Source organism: Melitaea cinxia, chromosome 15 (genome assembly GCF_905220565.1).
Source record: "Melitaea cinxia chromosome 15, ilMelCinx1.1, whole genome shotgun sequence".
NCBI classification, from domain to species: domain Eukaryota; kingdom Metazoa; phylum Arthropoda; class Insecta; order Lepidoptera; family Nymphalidae; genus Melitaea; species Melitaea cinxia.
The window spans coordinates 13,683,224-13,698,953 of record NC_059408.1 but is presented as its reverse complement, the minus strand read 5'-3'; the positions used below and the strand labels follow the sequence as shown (position 1 = coordinate 13,698,953).

The 15,730-nt window shown below is 34.8% G+C and overlaps 2 protein-coding genes and 1 pseudogene across 2 annotated transcripts; 2 read left to right on the top strand and 1 right to left on the bottom strand.

Annotated features, from left to right (window-relative positions):
- The first annotated feature begins 8,645 nt into the window (after nt 1-8,645).
- Nucleotides 8,646-8,764, top strand: LOC123660743 (annotated as a pseudogene).
- A 299-nt stretch (nt 8,765-9,063) lies between these two features.
- Nucleotides 9,064-10,826, top strand: LOC123660249 (glyoxylate reductase/hydroxypyruvate reductase). Its single transcript, XM_045595344.1, has 3 exons — nt 9,064-9,576; nt 9,675-9,936; nt 10,173-10,826. The coding sequence occupies exons 1-3, from the start codon at nt 9,425-9,427 to the stop codon at nt 10,806-10,808; spliced, it is 1,050 nt and encodes a 349-aa protein (XP_045451300.1). The 5' UTR covers nt 9,064-9,424; the 3' UTR covers nt 10,809-10,826.
- Nucleotides 10,827-11,070: 244 nt separating this feature from the next.
- LOC123660250 (thioredoxin domain-containing protein 15) lies at nt 11,071-12,330 on the bottom strand. Its single transcript, XM_045595346.1, has 2 exons — nt 12,171-12,330; nt 11,071-11,958 (listed from the first exon to the last, which is right to left on the bottom strand). Exons 1-2 carry the CDS (start codon nt 12,220-12,222, stop codon nt 11,135-11,137), a joined length of 876 nt encoding a protein of 291 aa, XP_045451302.1. The 5' UTR covers nt 12,223-12,330; the 3' UTR covers nt 11,071-11,134.
- Nucleotides 12,331-15,730: the final 3,400 nt, after the last annotated feature.

Genomic DNA, 15,730 nt, shown 5'->3' with positions numbered 1-15,730 from the left:
TAGTAGTTACTATTTACAAGATCAATTATTAAACAGATTAAAAACAGTTTTCTCAAAAAAAAAATGACCAACTGATAGTCCATCGCCCAATAAAGATCGATTTTATTCAACCTAATAACCGGTACTTGCTACCTTATTTATTATATGTATTTATTAATTTAAAGCATATCAACTAAGTACATAAAACAATTATATACGTTAAACAATACGCTATATTGCACAATTTATTAAAGCTTTAACAGACAGTGATATAAAACCGAAAAAAAAATATGCTCGAAATTCAAAAACATTGCTCATGAATCTCAGATAGATATTGTATTAACATCAAAATTCTCTAAAACATTTTTTGTGTATCGGAATGTAATGATTGTGACTGTTGTTTTCTTTTTCTTTTTTTGTCAACGATATCTCCATAATACCAATTAGTTAACTTTAGGGTTACCTGTTATTGGCTATATTATTTGTTATATGCTTTACGATAAGAATAGTATGTTATAAGCTGTTGGTTTTCTAAATAAATAAAATAAAATAACATATTATGTATTATAATTAACGTAGATGCAGCTAAGTCCGTTTAATGCTTATATTATATCGTGTATTACCAGATTACTACGCATAATACTTTGCGCATAGTATCATAGCTAGCAGTAACTGTGAGATGATAATTAAAACTCACGATATCTGCTTATTATCTAGAAAAAAATAATAACGAATATATTTGTACAATGAAGTTTCTTTTTTTCTTTAATTTTACTTTTTTACGTTATTACTTGTGTGTGTTTTCTCTTTCAAAATCAAAACAGTGTATAGTTACTTATTTAACTTAGTGTGGTAAGTTTGTATTATGGTAACGCAAGCTTACATGTAAAATTAATTGTAATTAAAGTCATACATGTGTAGCTGTTATTGAATGTAAATATTATTATGTTATGTTATTTGTCTGTATTTTAATCCGTAGGTACTTGTTATGTGCTCTACGTCATCATTTTATATTTGCTTTCGTAATATGTCGCAAAAGAAATAGATTGCTATTTTGGCGAATGGGGTGCCGATTGTATTCTGTTTTTTTTTTATCATTTTATACTTTTAGTGTAGATAAAAGTGATTAACAATAAAAAAACGTAAATGTGGGCCACATACGAACTAAAACCACAGTCCTCCTTTAGTTGGGATCAATTAAGGCCATGTATTTATATTCCTAACAAAAACCTTAACTTGAAGACTGAGCTGTACGATGTTAACGAGTGAGATTTCTAGATTTAATGCACTTGAATGCACGTTGCCTACCAACTTTACTCGGACGAGATAATCCGATTTCTCTCAAAGAATAGACGCTAAAATTCCAACTTATAAACGTAAATTAAAAACTTAAGTGCGTTCCGTTCGCGCCTTTACCAACATTAATCTCGCATTTCCAGCGTCGTCCGCCGCGATACTAAATAGCATCCATTGCACTGTCGTGTCTGAATTCACTAATTACTAGATAGAAAGTTAAAAATTTTTTCACCGAACGATTCGCATCAGCGTCAACGAAATGATTTTTGTGCGTTATTTTAGTAATTATATTTATCTGCGTTTAGTTTTTACACTAACAAGATGAAAGTCTAGCACTAGAGAATTCCATTTGCATTCCTAAGAACGAACCGCTCTACGAAAGTGAATAATACTCTACTCCACAATGAAAGTCCGGCGAATGATTTTGCTAATTAATTTTTTTCATAGCGAAAATAATTAGTCATTATCAAGTACACGTAATACGTGAAACATTATCATTAATTAAATTTTCAAACGCTTAATTAATAGATGGTTGAAAATATTAGGCTGGTTGAAAGCGTCCACTGATTTGTTTTAATTTGTTTTCTTCTTTTTTTTTACGTAATACAACAATAATAATTTATGGCCATTATTTTATTCATATTTGATATAGCGAACCTGTCAAACAACTTAATTAGGAAAAACTTTTATAATTTTATGTTTTATGAATATGATGTAATAAAATTACCATAAAAATGAATTTCGTAAATATTATATAATCATACTCTCCATCCATCCATATATGTATTTGTGTTTTCGAATCTTCTAAATAAATATGTAAAATATTTGTTCATTTTTATGTTTTTCTAATATTTTAAGTGGGGTAACTGGCAAAACTCGAATATATAGTATGTAATTATGTATTTATTTTAAATTATTAAAATAGATATCATTAGCTCTTGTAAACTTTATAAACTTTATTTATTTACTTTATTAAACAAATTTTTATTTCGTATAAGTTTTATTTACTTTATTTTTGTACTATAGCCATAACTGTTTTTTTTTTATCAGTGAGGTAAATCTTGAAATCTTTACCGAATTCAAAATATCGACTTTAAATTTAAGAGAATTATTACCTATTTTTCTGTCTAATTTCAAGCTTGAAGCACGAAAAATGAAGTGCTTTCATACAAACTTATAAGAGCCCTTGGACCGTTGGTGCCCTATCAATATATCCGTTCTTAGCGGATATCTACTAATTATAAACTACTTCTCTGCCAAATTTGATTTTTATGCGTCCAGTGATTTTTGAGATAGTATCTTCTTCTTCTTATAGTGCCATCTTCTCACGAAGTTCGGCGATCATTTTGGCAACTTGTATCCTTGATACCGCAGCCGACTTCAAAAAGAGGAGGAGGTTACTCAATTCTACCGTATATATATGTTTTTTTTATGTATGTTCGGGGATAACTCCGTCGTTTATTGGCCGATTTCGATAATTCTTTTTTGTTGGAAAGGAAATATCCCTAGTTTGGTAAAATGATAAGGAAACCAGGATCTGATGATGGGATCCCAGAAAAATCGAGGGAAACTCTCGAAAATCCGCATAACTTTTCAGTGGGTGTACCGATTTTGTTCATTTTCATCATGTGGTCACATTTAAATTAAATCGAGATCTGATTACAACTTTTGGAGTAATATTTGATAATGCGTATTTACTTGACATTTTTTTTTACTACCTACATCGTATTACTTGTCGATTTAATTGAAGTCGGTTTTTCTTCGTTTGCCTGCAAACACAATTATGTTAATAATGACGTTGTTAATTTGGTAATTGTAGCTGCTATCATATGTTTCAATTGATAGCTTACCGTACATATACCGTATATATATACCTCTGTATTTATTGAGCGTTTTGGGCTAGTAGTCTTTGCATGGTGTAAGATAATTAATTATGCGTCACTGTATAAAAATAACCACTGAAGTTATGTACAAAAAATTGCTGATTGACATTAGTATTTTGAACAAACGCTTAAAACCAACAAATCAGTCAGAACGACGAGAATTTCTTTGAAATAGTGAAACTAAACCGCATATTACAATCCAGTTTTCCACTAATTTATTTAAAATATAAACGAATGTTTGATAAGCTTTATGACTATATAGTGTAGGCAAGTGTAATTTCAAATTAACCTAGAAAAGGGTCCACATTTTCTTATGAAGTATATTATATTATATAGGCTACCTAGTATTTTATTGCTTATTACATTATATTGTTCGGCATTAATATTAAGCGGTATTAGAAATAAGTTGCATTTTCGCTCCTTGCAATATTGCTTTACTATTTTTTCGTTAATCAATAATTGCTATTTAGTTTTGTCGGGGTAATTTTTAATACGACCAAAGGTCGCAAACTAGCGTACGGCCCACCCGATGGTAAGAGGTTACCGTAGTCTATAGATGCTTGTAACACTAGAAGCATCTAGCGCGTTACCAACCCCTAGGAGCTCAGGCCACCTTGCTCACCACAGGAACACAACACTATTTGGGGGACATCTATAAATTATGTGACACGAATTTCAAATTTTTCGACCCCTCGCCGGTCCTTGTCGCAAATGGTCAAATTTATCAGTTCCACCCCCACCTAGTGTGACGTTGCATATTATTAAATTTTTAATCTATAAATTATTATTTATTAAGAAGTTTTTAAAAGAATATATTTTAAAGTACTTATGCGTAAATGATATTTTTTAGTTTTATTTTCTTGTGGCAGAAGAACACAGTGATTTTCTCCGCAACCCGATCTTGACAACGCGACATATAGTTGGCCGTGTGAAAAGCAATCTTGACGTAAATCGATTCTTACATATTTAAATGTTTGCCCTGTGATTTATTAATTGTTACGGCAAAGGATAACTTGACGGGAAATTGGATTATTTTAAAATTAAAAGGTAAATCATTTGGAATCATTGGGATGCGAGGTATAAGCACTGTTTGACCAACTGCTGGACCCGTCAAAACTATTGCTACGATCACGTTGTTGCGCAGAAATTTGACTTGAAGTCGGGTCCCATTACATACATTTGGTGGTTTAAGATTTCTAAGTAAAATTATTGGGGCACCTATTTTTAACTTGAGGGAATTGGGAGAAGGCCACTCGGGTTCAAAGAATTAAGAAACTCCTGTGGGTAATGGACCGATCTGAGAAATCATTTTTGCCACCATATCAACACAACATTGGTATGTTGAAAAATCCTTTGAAATAATGTATGCTGTTAAAGTCATTTATTCTCACCATGAATCTAAATGCATAAAACTGCATACATGTTACAGATTTAAATCTAGCAGCAGTATTCTGATGTGGAATATTTATACAGTATCCGTCATTTCCAAAGGGAAACAGTAAAGGTATTGAAGTGGGTCATAAGATCTGTGAATGTCGGAAATGATTTTAAAATTGTATTATCTTCTAAGATGTTAATTAAAATAAAGTGATGTCAAGGACAATTTTGTTTACGATTAAATAATCTTAATTAATAATACATTTATTTGGATAAGAATTAATAATATGTTGATAAAATTCTTTTGCAAATAATTGGCATGAATGCATTAATTTCGACCAAATTTGATTACCATAAAAGTTTATAGTGAGTCAATCTTAAAAGATATACTGTCGTGGAAATTTTTTAGATCATTTAAAGAGGAATAATTCTTTCATACATATTTTTTGGGTAACTTGAACTGTTCACGCAGCGCACGCAATTCAGTTTACACCGTTTTTGCAACATTTTCTAATGATTCTTCGCTCCTGTTGGTCGAAGCGTGATGTTATATAGACTTTAGGCTACATTACTTAGCTTTAACCTTCCTCGATAAATAGACTATTCAACACAAAAATAATTTTTCAATTCGAACCAGTAGTTCCTGAGATTAGCGCGTTCAAACAAACAAACGAACAAACAAACTCTTCAGCTTTATAATATTAGTTTATATTATTCCTCTAGTCCGCTGCATGCTGGTGGTCAGGATACCCGTAGTAGCCGCAGATGCTGGCTAACTGAAGCCGTAGATGCGTGATGCTACTCAGTGCTCGAAAGCTTGAGGAAGTGATGATGACGATGAAGGTTCCGCTGATGTTCATGCTCGGGGTCACCGGTTTGGGGGTGCGCTGGTATAGTTTGTGATGTTCTTCGTCCGCCATCGCAAAGGGAGAATCCTTTTTTTTGAATTGTTGAGTGCTGTTGGCCCTATCGGCCTTTACAGCGTCACCGGAGAGAGGGGCTGAGTACTATAAACACCGGCCGCGAAGGAAGAAGGGGAGCCCTCTAGGAGGGCTCGGGAAAAACGCACGCCCTAAGGGTGTCTCCTAGCGAGATCGCACCTCGGCTTAGAGCGTCACCGGAGTGGAGGAGGCGCTATACGGAGCGCTGAGACGGCTTACGGACGCAAGGACCTCGCCCTCGCTGGCGGGGGCGGTGTTTGTGTGTCCTGTGTGTGGTGATGTATATGGCGTTAAGCGCCGTGATGCTATCGTCAGGATCGGATAAGACGTGCATGGGACGTCTTTGTACTGTCTGTAAGTTACCTCTACCTACGTATTTGCCAGCCTCTGCTACAAGAGAGTTTGGGTGACTGCGCGCCTTCTCAAAATACCCCGTAGCAAGTATTTTGAGGTGCTTCGCGATCGAATCGATCTTAAGGTCGCGATGTAAGTCGACACTACACACGTACCAGGGCGAGTACGTGGCAGTGGGTAAGTTCTCGTGTTTATACTGGGATTATTACTATTTATATCAAAACAATCGATATCCTTGTTAAATATATCATCATCATCACTTCAGCCTATGACAGTCCACTGCTGGACATAGGCCTCCCAAGTTCGCGCCAAACATCCCGGTTTTCCGCAATCCTCATCCAGCCTACACCGACAATCTTACGTAGATCCTCGGTCCAACGGGCCGGAGGACGTCCCACACTGAGTTTGCCAAGACGCGGTCTCCACTCCAGGACCCGTCTACTCCAACGGCCATCGGTCCTGCGATACAAATTACCAGCCCACTGCCACTTCAACTTGCTAATTCTGTGGGTATGTCGGGTACTTTCGTTCTCTCGCGGATAGTCTCATTTCTAATCCTATCTTTGAGAGAAATCCTAAGCATAGCCCGTTAAATACATAATAATGATAAATATCCACCTTATGAAAAACATCCCGCAGGGAGACTCGAGCTCCAAGATCATAAATTATCACTGATACTGACCTTCAAACTCTCGTTATTTATTTTCAAATTATAATTCGGATGTTTAACATTGGGCAACCTGTTTTTTTGGTCCAATGGTAATCCAATTACCAACTGCAAAAGAAGAAGAAGAAGAACAAGAAGAAGGAGAATGAGAAGGAGAAGAAGAAGGAGAAGGAGAAGAATAAGGAGAAGAAGGAGAAAAATCATTCAAAGGAACTACAACAATTTGAAACGAGCTTCTTGACTGAATGTAAGTATATTATTAAGAGCCATTTCACAAAAATCGGTAACAATCCGCGAAATTGTAATATTTTGACGTCGTTAATCTCGGTGTTGGATGCAATAATGTAATTTATATTCTTGAAATATAATAGAGCAACCTTTGTTGTAGTCCATAGTCAGATCTGTGCTGTGTGGCTACGGCACTAAAGAATTTAGCCACCCCCTCTCTTCCCGTGGGTGTCGTAAGAGGCGACTAAGGGATAACAAGGTTCCACAACCATCTTGGAACTTAAGATTCCGACCGATGGCGGGACAACCATCCAACTGCTGGCTTTGAAATACACAGGCCGAAAACGGGCGGCAGCGTCTTTGGTGCGACAAAGCCAGTACTGCGGTCACCAACTCGCCTGCCCAGCATGGTGACTATGGGCAAAACACATGAGTTCACGTTATTTTTGGCGTAAACTTGTGGAGGCCTATGTCCAGCAGTGGACTGTATAGGCTGTAATGATAGTCAGATCAGAATTTTGATTTATATTATGTGTATAAAATTATTAACCTTTTCATCAGCCTCCTCCCTGGGTAAACGGTCGCAATGTATACTTTGAAGTCCTACTTTTCAATAACCTCTACGTTGAAACCATTTTAAAAAAATACGTAATATGTGGAATATAATTTTGTTGCGCACTATCGCAGATTTTTATTCAATTTGTATCTCTATTAAAAGATAAAAAAAAATTTAAAGTTACGAATATTTTTCAAATAAGTACAATTTTAAAAGCGATATTTTTCTTAGAAAACTAAGAAATTTTAACGAACTATCTTCATCAAAGTAAACTTACATCATTAAGGAATACAAAAGAAAATAATTAAAAGATGTAATCATTTTTAATACATTTTATATTAAATAATAAAAAGATAGTATATATTACCACGCATCAAGCCCAGTAAATCAGTCGAGCGCTAGCGCTCTTAGAGGTAAGGTCCACGCCAAATTCTGCGCAGCCGTCTCTTTCGCTCACACGCGCCAAGCGCCCGTTGTTATAGCGGATAAACCGCATTTGATACTTTCATAATAAAATATAAATAAAATAAACATAATACGAAAATGACTGTAAAATAATATAATGATAATTTCTGTAAACAAATGTATAATTTAATTTTCTTTTCTCACATTATCAATACAAATAGGCATTTCAATCTGTTTGTCTTGTTATTTGTTAATTAATATGTTTGTCGGTGTCGATGTCATAAAATGCTATTTTATTCATATCGTAAATATTAGATTCATTCATAAACTAAAAAAACTAAATCATTTAAAAAAAATTGTTTCATAAAATTGATTTTTTATTTTTATTTTAAATTTATTGACTGTTGTTATATAACATACTTGAAATTTTTAACAAATTAATTATGTAAAAAACATTTTATACCATAGTTATAATTTTTATTATACATCAGAAAATGATCAAGATGGTCTTTTGGTTGTCACACTATACTTACTAGCACAAAGATCGCGCAGCTCGTACGACTCGCGCGATGCGACCAAATTTACCTAAACTTGCAGAGCGTAAAATTGTGAAATGGCTCTTAAATTCATTATTTTTTGGTTTTCATAAATTTAAATTTTTAATTGTGGTCTTCTAAAAAAATTTAAATCGAGGCATTTTTACTATTTACAAAAAATAACGAGGAATTTTAATTTAATATTCATATTTTACTATTTTTTTTTTTTTTTTTTTTTTGAAGTCAAACTTCTTCGGGCGAATGAGAGGTACAATTTGAGCGACCGCTAACGCGGCAACGCGTCACACGGTCAGTACTTGGATGGGTGACCGCCTGGCAATACTACGTGACGTTGGCTTTTTTTTCAATTAGTTTTTGAAGTGAAACTTCTTTAGGCGCATGAGGGGTAAAATTTTTACGGATCAAGCGGTTCACAGCGCGTTGAATACATCGGTTCTCGTCCGATCACCGAAGTTAAGCAACGTCGGGCGCGGTCAATACTTGGATGTGCGACCGCTTGGGAACACCGCGTGACGGTTTTTGTTTTTTTTTTCAATTCGTTTTTTTTTATTATTAATTCGTTTAATTTTTTTAAATTAGGTTAATTAGTTTAAAAATTTTACTAATGAGATCCCAAAAATTGTTTATTACGGTATCTTTCTTATTTTTCATGAAATGGATTTATATTTACATTGTAAATACAAACGAAAAAAAAAAAAGATTTTTTAGAAATCGATCTTTTGTACCTTGATTTTTTTATGAATCGATTCATCAGCTTACAATCTATTTAAAAATCAATCTATTTTGGAAAGAATCGCCAACCCTAGATTGACAGAAAACGGCTGTCAAGATGTCATCATAGATAAGTTCAATAGGTTGATAACCAATGTCTCAATGATAAAATAAGTCAATTATATTGTAATACATGTTGCTTGCAACCAGAATTTATTCATTCCATAAATATTAAGCATATATTGTTGGTATTATGACTGCTCTATCATTCATCAAGTCAACAAAGGGCAAAGTAATTCTCGGCACCGTAGCGGCTTTACATCTGGCAATTTACGTAGCGAAACCGTCTCATTTCAAGGGTAATGAAGATAAGAAAGGTTATGAACAGCCGCCGAAATATCTTCCTTAGTAACGTACGGCCTTGAGACTTGCGAACCGATAATTACTTTACAGAAAAAATAAATTAATTCATGAATTATAAAAGGAGCGTCGTTTTAGTCTCTTGTCTGTTTCGTAAAGTTTGGACGTGTGACATCACTAGAAAAATGAGTTCTGGAAAATACCAAGTCTATATTACAAGATCTGATATGCCAGAATCTGGCATAGAATTACTTAAAAAACAGTGAGTACATTTTACTCTCTACATTTGAATATTAACTTCCTATTAAGTCTAATTTAATTTTTCATTGATCTTAATTGAGATGTTTTATTTTTTTTCAGATGTGATATTAAAATGTGGCATAAGCCGTCTCCTGTTCCTCCCGAAGAGTTTAAGAAATCAATACCTGGAGTAAATGCAATTTTTTGCACACTCTGTGATAAAATAAATAAGGAAATTCTTGATGCCGCTGGACCTGAGCTTAAAGTTGTAGCAACTATATCTGTGGGTTTTGATCACATTGATGTTGAAGAATGTAAGAAACGAGGTATTAAAATTGGATACACACCTAATGTATTGACAGATGCTACTGCTGAACTTACAGTGAGTTACTTTAATATTGTATAACAAATAAGTATATTCATATTCATCATTATAAATAAGTATATTAAGAGCATGAAAAACCCATGGGATAATTTTTTTAAACGCTGTTCAAAGATTCTAAAGTTCAAGTTCACATTCAAAATGTAATATAATATTTTTTTGAATAACACATACCTTTCACATATTTATCACTTTAGTATTATTTTTCCAATTCAATTTTTTTTTTAATGTTACAGATGGCACTGTTACTTTCTACATCTAGACGACTCCCTGAAGCACAACATGAAGCTAGAACAGGTGGCTGGGTATCTTGGGCTCCGACTTGGATGACAGGCCCTGGCTTAGCTGGGTCTACTGTTGGCATAGTTGGATTTGGGCGAATAGGCCAAGCTGTTGCTAGACGTGTTAAATCGTTTGGAACTTCAAAAATCCTTTATTTCAACCGCAGTGTAAAAGAAGAAGCAAAGGAAGTAGGTGCTATTAAAGTCAGCTTTGATGAACTTTTGTCACAGAGCGACTTTGTAATTTGTTGTGCTCCATTGGTACCAGAAACTAATGAAATCTTCAATAAAAGTGCATTTGAGAAGATGAAAAGATCTGCTGTTTTTATCAATACAAGTCGTGGTGGTACTGTCGATCAGGATGCCTTGATTGAAGCATTGAAGAATAATACAATATGGGCTGCAGGATTGGATGTAACTACTCCTGAACCTCTACCATTAGATAGTCCGCTGTTTAAGCTTAAGAACTGTGTTGTTCTACCTCATATTGGGAGTGCTACGATCCAAACAAGAAATACAATGAGTGAATTGAGCGCAAATAACATTCTCACTGCTTTGAATGGAACTAATATGCCAGCAGAATTAAAGTAATATTTTACGGGTTAAAAATGTTTTGTTATTATGGTTTCTTACCATAAATATATTTATTGTTTGTATACATTAAATAAACTTATTTATGAAAATTATTTCATTTCATTAGCTGTGAAACAATATGGAAAAGTTTCATTTACATATTTCAAAGTTTTACTATTTGCTAGTGCTATTAGATATAAAATATTGATTAAATTTTTGCAAATGTAAAGAATTTCAAACTAAGCTATTAAAACTTGATTACAATTTAAAAAAATTCATATTAACCTTAAACAACACCAATAATTTATTCATACATACAAATACATAATAAAAATAAACACAAATCAGTCGTTATGTTCATGTTGTGCTTCTGATTCTCTCCAATTATTCTGAATCATTTCGACAATCATCTTCCACCATTTCGACTCCATAAAGTAATACACTGAACACACTATTATAAAAAACCAAGAAAGAATTAAGAAGTAATCAGTTTCCTTCTCCACGACACTTGATACAGGCCCTTGAAAGTCTTTTGAAGTTACTAACAAGCCTTGGGGATTCTGTCCAGTTATAGCATGAACAAATTTACTAAACAAGTGGATATTGTACTCGGTACCATTAAATTTACCTACTGGTCGACCATTGTGAAACATTTTCAGAGTTGGTACACCAACTATTCCATACTGTGCATTAATCCCATGGTATTTTAAAGCATCAAGTGCTACCATTTTAATGTTTGGATAAGATCTGGCTAGAGCGTTAAAATGTGGGGCTGCATGAGCACTAAAAGGACAGGCTCTCGCATGAAATAGTACTAAAACACAGTCAGCTTCGATGTCTCGACTAGATATATCAGGCTTAATTTGAAGTAGCTTCGCAAGAGCAGTTCCATTGATTATTTCTACCGAAGGTTCGGTAAATTCTCTTTGATCATACACTATCTCCTTACATTTGACTAGTTTACGTGTCTCATTAATTGAATGTGTTTTGTTTTCCACAGAAACATTAGCCGATGTTACATGATTGTAAAAGTTTGTTAATGTTTTATTTACATCAGAAACTACATTAGAAAGTAGAGATTCAGATTCATCCACAGTAGAAAAATCATCATCTTTTTGCGTGTCTGTTTCTTCATATATATCAAATTGCAAAGTAAGTAGTGGAAGACCTACAAAAAATAATTAAATGATGTAATTAAACTGTATATCTACAAAAAAAGGCAGACTAGCTAACTAGCTAACTAAATTAACTTTATAGTTAAGAATATTAACATAGATAAGTGATAAAGAGCGTTACATTTTAACAAATATAATTTGCATTTTTTCCTGCTATCATACTTTTGAATTACAATATAATTCTTTATTAATAGTTACACATTACCTAAAAGCAGGACCGCCGAAAAAAACACAGTGTGTTTTGAAGCAAAATTCATATTTAGACACTAAATAATATATTTACTGGTTTTTATTTTACTAAAAATATTTACAATAACATTCTACTACAACTTGTTATCATTGACTTCAACATATATTACATTACTTGGTCTATGGACTTCAAATTGACTTGACTTCAAAGAGCTTTTAAGTGTATAATCTACCCGTATATTCAATGGTATAATCTATGACTTGACTTATGACTAGCGTTGGGCGTTATTTACGTAATCGGTTTCAGTAACTAGTTACGAAGCTAATAACCATGTACGTAGTTGCGCCGATACGAATGTAACGATTATTTTCCGTACGCAGTTTTATTAAAAACTTGACACAACGACCGGCGCATAAGCGTTTTACCTAATAACGTAACAGGTTACTAATACTAATCATTACAATACGCAGATACGCTTACGCGTAGGATAAAAAGAGATGGCTATAAGTACTATAGATGCATCTTTGTTTTCGAATATGCTCATGGGATTTTGTACGCAATTGACTATAAGCTTAAGTTTATTTTAATACACACAGTTTTTTTAAAGAAATTTTAGTTTCGGTCGTGTTTCTTTTTAAATATTTTCGAATTTACGACGAGTGATTAATTATTAACGATTAATGTTATTGTCTCGCGTTGAAGTATATACTAAAAAGTGTGGGTTTTTTGTTGTTTTTTAATTATATGTATGTATGTATGTATTTCGAAAAATAATTAAAAACTGTACATAAAATCAAATGAACTTCTAAATACGTTTGCATCGATTATTATGTCTATACGAAACTCAAAAAAGTAATTTAAATAACATGTTTTGCAGCCAGTCGTAAGCCTGGATAAAGTATGAAGGGAAGTTAATTTTATTATACTATCCATCAATATTAATGTACGTAACGGCATTCGTATGTGTTACAAGTTATAACATATAACTACTTCATAACCATAATACAAACGAAAGTAATACAACGTTGTCGTCCCTTACTGATGCTGTATACAGAAATAACTAGTTACGAAAAATAAGCAGTTTCGAAACTAGTTACGCGTATCCACGAAACCGATACTTGTACGTATAACCGATTACCTAGACATAAAAGACGTTACGACCCATGACTACTTATGACTAAAGAAAGACCTACAGAGATAGAGTATATGCTTGACTTTTTATTTTTCCACTTTATTCCTTACCATGGTTCCTTACGTTCAGAAAAAGGTAAAGGCGCTACATCAAACTGCCAAGAGTTTGATTCGTTCATTTATTCTATACATCGTCTTTAAAACATTTGCACAATATTGGCCACTCTTGGATTAATAAAAAAAGAATAAAGACATGAATTTATGTCTTATATTTATTTTTGAATTTGCATTTGTTAGTGATGTAATTGTGTATATGTGTTGCGTGCAAGTGCGTCTCTTAAGTGGTTGCGTATCTGTGTGTGCCTATGTGTAGTTATCATTACAGAGAAATATTTGTGTTGAATACACTTATAACACATAAAATAACAATGTGTATTTTTAGTGTTATTAACAGCTCGTATCCGCCAACCCGCAGTGGAGCAGCGTGGTGGATTATGCTTCGATCCTTTTCCGACACGGAGATGTTTTTTTTTTTTTTTTTTTTATCTATACCTCCGATATAGTGGTCGGAGCGCGTTTTCTGCTATTTACTCTTTCATTCCAGTTCTCGCTCTCATGCCTCTCGTACTTTCATGCCGCATACTTGTTCTTTCTTTCATTCATCTCTTTCTCACTCGGGGTGGGTTCCCCACTTCTGTTTGGCCTACTTTTGCTTGGCTACTTACTATTTAATTTCATTAAACTCGGGTAAATAATTGTACACGGTTTAGTTTTTAAATGATTTTAGTTTTACAGGGCTGTTAATTTTTGCTTTTTGTTTTAGTACAATATGAATTTTGTCTTGGTGATGTTCATCATCTCCACTACAAACTTTTTTTTAAAATTTTACTGCGTTTTTATTAAATACAGTTTATTTTATTTAGTTATTCTATCTTACACACTAAGGGACTTAAATTTATATTAATCTATTTAACAATTTTTTATATGTATATATATATATATATATATTTACATATTACTATAATTTGTTTATTTTTATAGATCTTACCGGTAACAATACTTAAAATTTTGATACTAGGTGCAAGACTAATTTACAGTTCATATACCTAATTTTAAAATCTACTTTCAAGCTTTATTTAATCATTCAAATAAAATTTCAATTAACATAGTTTTTTATTCAGTCTTACTCGCTACTTGAACTTTATATTGGATGCTAAGATTCATTTACAGATCATATAACTTATTTTAATTCTACTTTCAAGCTTTATACAATATACCAAACTAATTTGCAAAAACTGATGACTTATTCTAATCCTAATTTACAGCTAAATATATGCTATTTAACTATATACTTATTATATAATAATAGCATAATTGCCTGCCTCATTAATGAAGAGCAACTAATTTACATGCCGCCGTGTTTTCCTAAGATCAGGACTCGCCACCAAGTTCGCAGACCCTTTGTGATATAAGCTGCCCTGTTCGACCGGGTGCAGAAGTCCTGTGCGGTAGTCGGTGGCCGCGTGCTCCCCTCCTGCTCTGCGCAGGTCTTGTTCCGCAACAAACGTATATGTTTCCTCCGTGGCCAGGACCCACGCAGACCGTCCCGCGCGTATCTCGCCAGGGGGCTTGAGACTTCTCGTTCGCATGCCACCGTGCCGACCATCGCACCCTCAAGAGTATGCGACTGTCGATCGCGCTAGGTCGTCCCATCTCTTCCTGACCGGGCAGTCGTTGCTGAACGCGTTGTGATCAACGCTGTCCAGCTTCGCCCTTCTGCAGTTTCTACACGAGGGTGGGACGGCCGCCGCACAGTCCACGCAGTCTATCTTGAGGTGCGGGCCGCCACAGTGACTGCACACATCGGCCAACTCCGCACAGAACCTCTTGCTGTGACCATAGCCCAGGCATCTCGCGCACTGGACCAGCGGTGACTGGTCCTCAGCTCTGACCCTTTGGAGATCGATGTGTACGTATCCTTTCTGGATAATCCTATTCCAAAGGGTGGGCGAGGTTTCCAGCACCACATGGCCCGCATGCGGATTCCTGGCCCTTTTGCGGAATCGAACCCTAACCCTGTTTGCCTCTTGGTCGAGGCCATCAAACAGCTCCCGGTTCTGGTTCTTTAGGGCCTTCAACACATCCTCGTCAGTGTTAACTGAGAGGACGCCCCTCAGAACCAGAAGCGGGTCCCTGTTGCTGACCTCCTCGACCAAGAGGCCCTTTCCTTTCTCTTCCACTCTCTCTTTCACTTTGCTCCGCTCTTCCTTTGTGCTGAAAGCCATGACGACTTTCTTGTCTTTCGCTTTGCGCACCCTTTCAACCTTGGTCCAGCCGTCCTTCGCCTGGACCGCTTCCCTAAGCTGTGAGAGCACGTCGTCCCCTGTCATTGTCTCGTCCGTGGACGAGACGACCAAAGAGTGCAAAGCGGCTTGTCCCCTCGG